The following is an 11,605-nucleotide window of genomic DNA, read 5'->3' as shown; positions in this document are numbered from 1 at the left end:
TTTATCGCCTTTCTTTTTCTTTTTTCTTTCTCACGAACACCGTAAGTCATTCGCACTGACGACTGGTTCTTAGACAGACCGCAGCACTGACCCTAAAATCCCATGACGCCCGGCCGCGACACCACAGTGCGCTTAACGCGTGTTGAGCGTTTTTATTCGGGATAAAGAAGAAATGAGGGCAAAGCGAAAGTAAATCAGTCTGCATGGACATGTGTTTCGTTTACATTGTCGTTTTATTTTTTCCATTCTGGTTAAATAAGTAATTGCAACACAGCCTCAATGCTCCTTCTCACCTCTATTGCGAGTTACTTCATAATTGTTATTGTCTGAATTCCCTAACGCGTATTGTGAACGCAGCCCGACTCTTGCCCTGTCCGCCGTAGTGGGCATGTGCCATATATGTTGGAAAGAACGAGAACAGAAACTCCAGCAACTAACAGTTTTATTTCAGTAACTATTTTAATTAATTCTTTTCCTTCAGTTTCCCTCGCTTACATTTTTTCTCGTCTTAACGCCTGCTTCATAACCAACCCCACGTAGTGGGTAAGTACTCTTCATCCGGAACAAGCGCGAGAAGAGCCATGCACTGGGTATGTTACATCTACTCCCTCAGTTGCCTCTTTATAGGTGCTCTGGGCGTGACAGAGCTACACTCTTCGACGATTCACCTCCTAGAGGGCCTGGTGACGGAAAGCCTCGCCTTCGAAGATCTGTCTCGCTTCCTGCTCTCAGAAGAGTTGCGCCTCAAGAAGCACATTGCCGAGTTCGAAGCTATCTCTGTGCCACCGTGGCATAACGACCCGCTGACTAAATTCTTCTTCGCCAGCCGGCTCGACGGCTACCGAGAGAAGCTCACCGAAGCCGCCGTCGGTGCTGAATCCGACGAGATCCTACGTACGCTTATCAATTCCGAGACCTTCTGGACGTGGTGGCCGATGGGAAGCGACCTGGTAGGAGCGTCCGAGGGCCTCTGCAAGCTGCAACAGGTCTACGATGTTCCCGTGCAGCAGATGGTCTCGATGCGCTCCGACCTGCTGCCTCCGCCTTCGCCCGATGACCTCAAGGATGTGGCCAGAGGTTGTTTCGCAGAAGGACCGTTCGGAAACACGAGCACCTGGTCGACTGCCGCTCTCCAAAGAATGAGGCAGTGGACGGACGTACTGCCTCCGCAAAGACGAAAGTTTCAAATGGGAATCGCATCCCTGGTCGCGAACGACATCCGACGAGAGGCCCTCCAAGCAAACGAAGGTGTAACTACGTATCCCTCACCACCCAGCAACGACATGATGCAGCACAAGTCAATCTGCGTACGGTCCGGTGACGTGTGGCCGCAGCAGAGCGACCTAGTCTGCGAGTACTCCGTCAATGGCGGCCATCCTTATCTCCTACTGCAACCACTCAAGGTCGAGTTTCTCTCGTACGACCCCCGAATCGTCGTTATACACGACTTCCTGAGGCCGTCAGAGAGCGAAGTCATCCAAAATATGGGCGCGAAGACCCTCACTCGCGGCACTGTTTACAGCGAAGAGAAACCTTCCGGCGTCCACAGCCCGCTTCGCGTTAGCAAGGTACGAAGTGTGTCACATTTAGTAAACCAGCTTACTCTTCCTACATGTATCCGGTGGCGTTTATGTTTAGAAACCCTAATATGGGGCTTTATTGTGGTGTACCGATTTTGCTTCTAAAGGGTGTTTCAGCGAGTGGGGGGTCCCACAATGTATTTAAATGGCGCATGTGAGGTATATGAGCGCTTCTACCTACCTTGATTTCACAGCGCGGACAAGCACTACAGGACGTATAGATATAAACCACTCTGCAAATGCGCCCCTTCTAACTAGTTAACATGCAAATCAATGTGCTGAAGTGGTATTTTTTTCCTTAATTAGACACTTGATAACTCTTAAATTGAACTCCGGAAAGCAGTATTTGTATTGAGTTTTAAATAAAGGCGCAGTGCATATATATCGGTTTTGGGGCTCGATTAAATTCGGCTTAGTTGGCACGACAAAGTAATCGGTCTGGTTAAGTTCGTAACTTTATGAGCTAAAGAGGCGCTCTTCGGTCTGTCCGGAACCACTGTTTGTCGGCTCGCCTGCACGCTAATGAAACGTGGCGCGTCAAAGGCGCTAGCATGTCGGCTAATGCGATGACGTGGCTATGGCTATGGCTGCCAGGATATATAGCGACGGGGTATCGCTCGAAGACTTTTACAATCTTGTGTGTTCTCTTTAACGCGGTATTCTCGCACTTTACTCGCGAAAAAAAAATTTTTTTTTCGGATCCACTATAAGTCATCATTGCTAACGCCAACAAAAAAGTTGCAGTTATGAAATCAAATTAATTCATTGTATAATTATGGGGTTCAACGTAACGAAGCTAGATGCACAGCACGGGGCTATAAGAGAAGCCGCACTGCAGGGATCGTTTAACGTGCGCCCTAGGACTTGTCGACTCAAATTAAGCGTTAACGGCATTTCTGTGAGGAACCCGAATACATACTGAACCCGAGTTATTCGTTTTTGGTATGCTTCTTCTTGCGGACTGCATCCTTTCTGCGTGTTGTTTTGCGTCAACGGGAGATGTAATAGCAACTATAGAGACATTTAGACTGTCCGCTATTCCAGCAAACGGGGGCGGTTTGGGCGGATTGCCGGATTTGCGGAGGCGTAAACGCGAGCGGCCGGAGCGGTGCAGCCGCCTGGTGGCGTGGAGTTCAACCAGACAAACACACAGCTGCAACTGCAGTAACCCACTAACTCATGCTTCGCTGCTGGTGCAAATTTTTGGCAGCTGTGTAATTGTGAACGCGATTACGCCACTGTCGAAAATTTACACCAGCAGCTAAGAAGAGTATGGTAATTGGCTGTGTGTTTATGTGGTTGAGCTTTGCGCCACCAGCTGGCGCCATCAATCTGGCCGCTCACGTTTACGCCCCCGCTAAACCGGCAAACCGCCCGCGCTTGCCGGAATACCGGACGCACTAAAATTCTCTATTGTTTTGACTGACCCATCATCTTACGTCATTACCAACATTAGCGTGGAACCTTAACGGGAAGCTTTAGTACGGCCCCAACTCTGACGCCACCTATTCAAATACGTGTAAAACGCAGAAATCCTTTTCAGAGATAACCCTTGGAGCAATGTTAATGAAATTTGCGGCATTTCAGAGAAAACGAAGAAATCGGTTATCTCGGCAACAACTGCACCAAATTTGATGAGGTTTGTTGCGTTTCAAAGAAAAAGGTAAGATCTAATGACTTCTGGTGGCGAATTTTCGATTAAGGCCGTCAATACTTTTATAAAAAGTGTTAGAAACGCAAATTTTTCGAGAACGAAACTATAACGTTTACAACTCTGTAACTCAGCAATGGAAAACTATATCACAATTCTGTGAATTGTCCGATTCTGTTAATCCAAATCTAAAAAATGATACATTATATATGGTTCTCAAGTAGACCACTAATATGTGAGTAGGACTTTTGCGAAACCCTTGCAAGCAATGTAATAAATTCACGTAAGATGCAAAGTGATCCATCAAATTTGTCCGCTTTAGATGCGCTAACAGATGCAGTTGACAGAACTGCGATATTTGTTCTTAGTGCAGAGCTACGAATTTGTAAACTTCGTGCTTCCACTTTTTTCAAGCTTGCCAATTCTTGCAAAAGGATAGAAAGTTGGGCGAGTTGGTACGGTAACATGATCTTGGATTGTAGCGCTAAGTGAACAGGGACACAGAAAGCACAACGCTCGTCCTGTCTGCTCCTTTCTGTGTCCGTGTTCCCTTCGCGCTACAATCCAAGATCATGTTGCCAATTCTTGCAAGCTCCTTATAAAAATGCGGAGCGGATCTGGAATAAAAATTCCCCATCCAAAGAGTCACTAGAGTTCAGCATTCTCTCTGAAATGTAAGCAATGTTATTAAAATCGGCCAGTGGTTTTCTCAGAAAAGTGTTTCTGCATTTAACATGTATTTGAATAGGCGGCATCGCAGTTGGGCCCGAACTTTCGTAACTCCCAACTCTCCACTCCCAGGCTCCCAACTTTCGTAAGCAACAAAGAGGTTATTTACGAATTCTTGCTAATGAATCTTCTGCAACTCACGTTATTAGTGGCAAGGTATGCGCCTCAGCTAGGAACTCTTCTGTAAAAACACCATGCTTACTACGCTCGTAGTTTTTTTGTTTTTTTTAAGGGTTGTTATTAAAGAAAGCATGAAAAAAGACCCCGCGTATTGCTGTCAAAGCAGTCTACACTTTTATGTATGTCCTTGCGTGAAAAAAAAATAAGATAAAACTATTCGTAACGTCGCAGTCATTTGCAGGTCATGCTCAAGTGTTTTGTGCTACACGTACACTTTAGAGAACGCGCATTATTTACTATGCACGCACGCGTTGAGAAACCTCTGAGCGCGGATAAAGACCAGAAGCTCTCCCGCGAGAACTATTCGTACATACATCTGGCCATCCTCCGTACTTCCGAGAGAGTCATTAAATTACGAGCCCGAGAGCTGCTCGCTACACAGCGTAGTCTTTACGAGCGCGCCTTTGGAAGTGTGGTGCGGGCAGTAAATTAAAGCGAGGGTATAAAATTTACAGAGGCGCGTGGCGCTATATTCCTCCAAGCCACCGAGCACGAGGTTTTCTTTCTGTTGCCGTAGCCCCTATCTAGGAACGTCTGAAAAACGTACACCTCACGCCTTCTATAGTTCGCGTGTGGTTGCAAGAAGCACAAAGGTTGTGGAGAGAGTCGCACGTATACCTTATGCGTTCCCTCTCTCCGACACCTACTTAATATAGGCAGTCATTACGGCCTCAACTTACGCAGTGTTCACGACAGGCAATTAGTTGGGAATGACATGTGCTGCCATGCGTGTGCCACCGGTAGTGCATGTGTTCGGTAGTGCCTACTAGTGAGATTGGTTGTGGACTTCAAAAATGTTTTATTTTGCTCGCGTGAAACAAGATTCACTCCAGATGAAATTTCTAGAACCCAAGCGTGAGGGTTGGTGCGTATAATGAGCCATGTGATGTATTTTTGTCTGGAGAACCTTGAAGCTTAAGTTAGATCTTAATCTCGTGAGAAAGTCATTTTCTGCCAAACTCGAAAGTAAATTTTCTTCAAAAGCATTTTTTTCATGATGAAAAAAAAATTGGGGGATGTTCCACAGCAGTAGGGAAAAAGGGGAAACAAATATTGTGGCTTTAACAATAACGACGTTTCTCAAAATTTTCGCCTGAGAACCTTCATTTTTTTGCGTCTTCACTGAATCATTTGAACATGGAAATTTTTTACAAGCGTTCACTTATGACGCCCATGAAAGAACAAAGCAAGCGGGTTATGCTAAAATAGAATTTCTCATTGTACCTATATTTTCACGCTTGATCTTAAAAAATTACCACCACCTACTTTTGCTTCTTCACAGAAATCTCAAAGCGCGCTTACAGGGCCACAGAAATTTTTTTCGACAAACATTCTTTGGTGATACCTGATTCACACAATCACCAACTAGCCCAATTTCTTTCAAGGGAACCAGCGATAATGGCTTTTGGAATCCTAACCAACTACAAGAAACCAACTACAACTACAGCTACAACTACAACTACAAGTCGTCGCCGCGTCTGTGATGGCAACTGTATATAGTGAAGATATAATTAATCGGAATCACGTTAAGGGTCATTGCGATATGTGACGGTTTCTTACTGGCAGTAACTGTCTAAGGATTCAAGTATTTCTGTCAGGCACTTTCTTCCAGGAAATAAGTAGGACACACAATCAGGCATCGCATCAACATCTGAGTTATTTTTTTCCTTAAAAAATTGCTCACCAAGATGCTGTAATGGCCTTGCGACTACATGTACAGGGTGTCCCAACTATCGTGCACCAAAATTTAAAAATTTGCAAATGCCACGTAGCAGCACAGAACCAGGGTAATGTTGTTTTCCGTCGCTTGGAGATACTCGGAGCATTTTTTGCATCCGACTGATTACATTAGTCTTAATTCATCACTCTCTCAAATATTATAACTCGATGAAAAGTCTCAATGAGAAAATTCTAGAACATGGAAAACTCCCGATACAGATTTCTGTTGCTCAATACGTGCTACGTGAAAGTGTTTTTCCGAGCATGAAAGAAGCCCGCAAATGCACTTAAAATTGCAGCGCAACTGGCCGCTCGAGGCACTTTGCGTGTACTCGCGGGCTTCTTTCACGCTCCGAAAAACACTTTAGCTCTATTGGCACTTTTTTTTTTCATGTTGGTCTACAATTTTCTCATTCGCACTTTCCATCTAGTTGTAATATTTGAGAAGTTCATTAATTAATTAAGAATTCGAATTAGGCTGAATAAAAAAATCTGAATATCTCGAAATGACGGCACATAACATTACCTTGGCTCTGTCCAGCTTCGTGGAATTTTCATATTTTAAATTTTGGTGCATGGTAATTGGGACAGGCCTGTATGAGCATATATGTATGTATGTATATATATATATATATATATATATATATATATATATATATATATATATACACATACATATATGTGTATATATGTATGTGGTGTATGTGATGGCGCGCTTCTTAGCTTGATTTGATGCGTTGTATACGTATACACGTACACGCGCTCACACACACACACACACACACACACACACACACACACACACACACACACACACACACATATATACGTGTGTGTGTGTGTGTGTGTGTGTGTGTGTGTGTGTGTGTGTGTGTGTGTGTGTGTGTGTGTGTGTGTGTGTGTGTGTGAGCGCGTGTACGTGTATACGTATACAACGCATCAAATCAAGCTAAGAAGCGCGCCATCTGCCAACGTAACCGTACCGTGGTTTTGTTAACAGGTCTCCTGGCTCAGCGACAGCGAGCATCCGCTTCTCGCCAAGCTCACTACGCGCATTGCTGCTGCCACCTGGCTCTCGCTGGAGTCGGCCGAGTTGTACCAAGTCGCAAACTACGGCCTGGGCGGCCACTACACGCCTCACCCGGACGCCAAAGGTTTGGACGACCTCGCAGACGACGCGTCAGTTGAGGATGTGGACGGCAACCGGTTGGCCACCATGCTCCTCTTCCTATCGGACGTGCCGGCAGGGGGCGCCACGGCGTTTGTGGATCCGCCGATGGCAGTGAAGCCCCGAGAGGGCGACGCACTGTTCTGGTTCGACCTGAGGCTGTACGCGGGCGACGACTGGCCGCAGCACTTTGACTTCTGGCACGAAAAGAGGGTCCTGGACGAGCGCACGTGGCACACCGGTTGCCCGGTGCTGCGCGGCTCCAAGTGGATCGCCACCAAGTGGATCCACGAGAGGGACAATGTCCACGTCGATTACAACGTGCCCGCATGAGCGTCGACGGACTTGGTGGCACTTCCGTGCGATGCCTGTCGCGGACACAGCTGGCGTATTCTGTGGCCCCAGTGACTCGTCTTAAATATGCCCACAGAGCCCTCTCCTGCCCGACGAGTGTCTCGATCAGCCATTTTTCTGACAAAACGGGACGTTCTCAACAGCCTTGATGATGGATTGCCGTTAAAAAAGCACGCAAACGAGTGCTTACCACGTGAAAGATTTCCCATTTCTGCCGCGGAACTGTGACGATTTCACATACTTCTGTGTTCATTCTTCCACGATGCTTAACTGAGTGTTTTCCAATGTTCCTGTCAACAGCAGTAAAATTCTTGATTGGCAAAATATTCACATTCCGCTTGTAAAAGAAGGTTGTCAGTTCTTTAAAGATATTTCAATTTCAAAAATACGCACGACTCCATATTCATGCTAGTTCATGTGGAATATTCCGCGACGGTACCGGTAAGCGCTAGAAACATGGCAAAGTCCATGGAGCTTGGAGCTGCGCCGAACCATCTTCATCAACCTATCTTTATGTTCACCGTAAGGCTGAGACCTCTCCCAACGAACTCCGATTACCCCGTCTCGCGCTTGCTGTTGCAAGTTTCCTAATTTTCTCATTCTGCACCTAGTTTTCTGGCGTCCTCAACTGCGCTTCCCTTCCAATGGCGCCCATTCGTTACTCTATACGCCTCTTATCCGCCCTGCACATTATATTGCCTGCCGAGCTCCATTTTTTCTCGCGATGTCTACTCGAATATCGGCTATCGCTGTTTGATCTCTGGTCCACACCACTCTCTTCCTGTTTCTTAACGTTACGCCTAACATTTCTCGTTGCATCGCTTTTTGCGCGATCCTTAGCTTGTTCTCGAGCTTCCTTGTTAACCTCCAAGATGATGACCCATATGTTAGCGCCAGTAGAATGCAATGATTGTGTACTTTTCTTTCAAACAAAAGTGGTAAGCTTCCAGCCAGGATTTGTTAATGACTGCCGTATGCACTCCAACCCATTTTAATTCTGTAAATTTCCTTCGACGGAACACTTCCTGAGCCGTCAATAATGGGCGTCATTGTCTTAGAATGAGGGCAGTTTCCGCGAGGTTCTGCGCTTTCGAGTACCTTCTCGGCACATCATCCCGACCCACGTGCGTCAGGAACTAGATTCAGAACGAATTGATCAAGTGCTAGGGAGATGAGGTTCTTGCTATAGACCTATTCAATGGGTGCACGAGTCAGGCCTCTACAGTATTATGTTCGATGAAACAACCGACGTACCTCATTCGTCGCACATAAGTCTTGTCCTGCGGTACGTGCACAAGTACAAGACTTCGTCCAATTCATGGATCCGCGATGTGACAGCGACGCTATCGACACCAACGTAACTGAGCCCATCCTGACAAGGAGAGTACTCGCTGAACGGGTTCTCAAAATCCTGAAGGGCTTGAAACAAGACCTGGGCAGGTGCGTTGGCATAGCGACAGATGGCTGCAGCGTCATGGTGTCAAAGCTACGTGCTGCCGAGTCCGAAATTAAGAGGTGTGCCTCAAACACAGTTCACTCCCCGTGCTTTACCCCGCAGTCAACTTATCTTTAGCCAAGTCATCGCGCGTTTAAGCCGTCAGAAACTCAGTAGGGTCTATGAAGAAAATAACTTCATTCTTCACCGCGTCACGAAAACGAAATATTATGCCGAAAAATAAACCTGGCCACCCACTTAAAGGCCTTTGCGAGACGAGATAGAGGTTAAATGACACGATAGTGTCATCCAGTTTCAAGACACTTGGCTCCGTCGCTAAAGCTCTCGACGCCGTCACCAACTGGAGAGAACTGCAAAGTGGTGCAACAGCGGACAGGACGCTCCTCGTCGCTGTGTGCGGTGGCGAGCTTATAATGGCGATAGTTTGCCCCTCGGTCCTACTGGCGCACACGCTCCCATTCAGTCACCTCTACCAGAAGGAGTCCGCCGACGTGCGCATAGCAAGGAACACGTTGAAAAACACCGTAGCTGATCTAACTGCTCAGAGAAAAAACAGCGCGTAGGTAGTAAACGCCTCTATACGAGCAAGCCGTCGCGCTGGCATATGAGCTTGATAAAGAGCTTCGGCCGTGTAGCTTGTGGCCGTGTAGCCAACTTAATGTACCGAAGTTGGCAACACGCTTAGTAGTTAAGATTTCCGAGGTTGGAAGTTTCCTCCGGAACGCCCTGTAGTTCCATCTGCCGGGTCGGTGTCCGGAAACCTCCAACGCTCTCCGGCCAGAGATGATGTAGCGTGCTGAAGAGTGATGACGCCTGGTGAAGGAACAATCAACTTAATTGGCTTAATTGGCTTATTTCACATTTTTTCTGGTGACGGGCCAAGGAAGATAAACATGAAATTGAACATGAGACGATGGGAAAGCGTGCGCTGGCTTGAAAAGTCTTAGAAACTGATTCCTCACACCTCCGCGCTGCGGTTATTCATGTAGTTCTTTTCCCCTCTTTCGCTCGACGAGGGAATTCAATGTCCTTCTCTCGGTCAATTGCAATTGCAGCATGGTGTGCAAGATCTAACCCATCGTGTTGCGCCACCTCGTCGGACTCAGCCTCTGGTATCTAACGTTCGACGCGCCCTTGATTCAGTTAATGTGAAGTTTCAGGTTAAACCGGGGTCGGCACTGTTCCACGGAAATTGTCAGCGTTGGCTCTTTGTAGGCTTGAGTGTTGCCATCGTTTCCAAAGAATGCGACGTTTGTCGTCACCCCGAAGGGAAGTTCTGCGTCACCCTGTCAATAGTCTGCGCCGGGGCCCCTAGTGGTACAGGTGGGCGCTGGTGCTTCGAGTGAAGCACACAACAACGGGCGTTGCCGTTTAGACACGCACATGGCCGATGACCCATTGCAGTTTGGGGCCCAAGAACTTGTCTCGTTCGTCAGCTCTGGGTCGTCCAACAAACGAAGAGGCGACATATTGTCAATTATCTTGAGGTTATTCTGCTTTTGTCACCAGCCGTTTGACTTCGAAAACACGATGAAGCTTGGACGGCATTCCATTAGCTGCACGTCCTCCGGCGAAGCATCCTTAGTCCAGAAGGGCCGCCAGGCACAACAGCACCAAGCATCGGCAGGAGGCGCTCGGGGGCCATTATCTAACAGTCGCAAAACGCTGGAGCTAAGCAATCGAAAGCTGCAGATCTTCGTGTGCCGCTATCATGTGCCTTGCCGTGGAAATCTTTGTTTCTTTTATGGGACGTTCATCACTGTTTTCTTCGTTGACATTCGCGTAGTTTCCGCTTTAACTGGCTTCGAAGACGTTACGATGAAATCATCGTGTTGTCATCAACTGCAACCTATTCATCAGCCGTCGCACCTGCTGATGTGCTACAGTGAGCAGTACGAGTTGAGAGATTCCTGAAGCCATGCAGCAGGACATCGGCAATCTCAAGTGTGTCGCTAGCGGAGCTATTAGCGCTAGCGCAACGCGCGCCTTAGAGACTTTTGCGAGAGTCAGTGGTGGCCTCACTGCATGGCTTTCTTTGTAAAGCAACAAATTAGGGGTCGGGGACGCCTAAATTCGTTCGTTCCACAGTCGAATACGTTGTGGATGTCTTCGTTGTAACGGCGTTCACAATACACATGGCTGATAGAAATTCAGCTGAGGCGTAATCAAACGTTCGTTATATAGGTTGTTTCGCTGTAGAAGTGTTCATTGTTCGACTGATGCCTATCTGAAAACTTTGCACGACTAGGACGGTTTTCCGAGATCGTGAAAAGCGAGAATTTATACATTTGTTTCTCCATGGCTGTATCGAACACCCAAACGGTAACTTAATTTCTTTCCTTTTTTTCCTTTTCTTTATATCCTTTCTTTTTCTTTTTTTTCGCGCGAACGTCGTAAGTCATTCGCACTGCCGATTGATTCTTAGACAGACAGCAACACTGATCCTAACATCCCATGACGCCCGGCCGCGAGACCATAGTGCGCTCCACGCGTGTTGAGCGTTTTTATTCAGGATCAAGATGAAATGAGGGCAAAGCGAAAGTAAATCAGTCTGCATGGACATGTGTTTCGTTTACATTGTCGTTTTATTTTTTTCCATTCTGGTTAAATAAGTAATTGCAACACAGCCTCGATGCTGCTTCTCACCTCTATTGCCAGTTACTTCATAATTGTTATTGTCTGAATTCCCTAACGCGTATTGTGAACGCAGCCCGACTCTTGCCCTGTCCGCCGTAGTGGGCATGTGCCATATATGTTGGAAAGAACGA

General features: G+C 46.9%; 1 protein-coding gene across 1 annotated transcript; it reads left to right on the top strand.

Annotated features, from left to right (window-relative positions):
* Window positions 1-448: 448 nt before the first annotated feature.
* Window positions 449-7,722, top strand: LOC135905146 (prolyl 4-hydroxylase subunit alpha-3-like). The gene is made up of 2 exons (XM_065436163.2): window positions 449-1,568; window positions 6,860-7,722. Exons 1-2 carry the CDS (start codon window positions 582-584, stop codon window positions 7,358-7,360), a joined length of 1,488 nt encoding a protein of 495 aa, XP_065292235.2. The 5' UTR covers window positions 449-581; the 3' UTR covers window positions 7,361-7,722.
* The last annotated feature ends 3,883 nt before the right edge of the window (window positions 7,723-11,605 follow it).

This window comes from Dermacentor albipictus, chromosome 1, assembly GCF_038994185.2.
Source record: "Dermacentor albipictus isolate Rhodes 1998 colony chromosome 1, USDA_Dalb.pri_finalv2, whole genome shotgun sequence".
NCBI classification, from domain to species: domain Eukaryota; kingdom Metazoa; phylum Arthropoda; class Arachnida; order Ixodida; family Ixodidae; genus Dermacentor; species Dermacentor albipictus.
Note: the sequence above shows the minus strand (reverse complement) of the source record. Positions and strands in the feature narration are given on the sequence as shown.

Coding starts and splice junctions, on each gene's coding strand:
- LOC135905146 (XM_065436163.2), top strand. CDS start 582: ATGCACTGGGTATGTTACATCTACTCCCTCAGTTGCCTCTTTATAGGT. Junction 1,569..6,859: donor GCCCGCTTCGCGTTAGCAAG/GTACGAAGTGTG, acceptor TTTTGTTAACAG/GTCTCCTGGCTCAGCGACAG.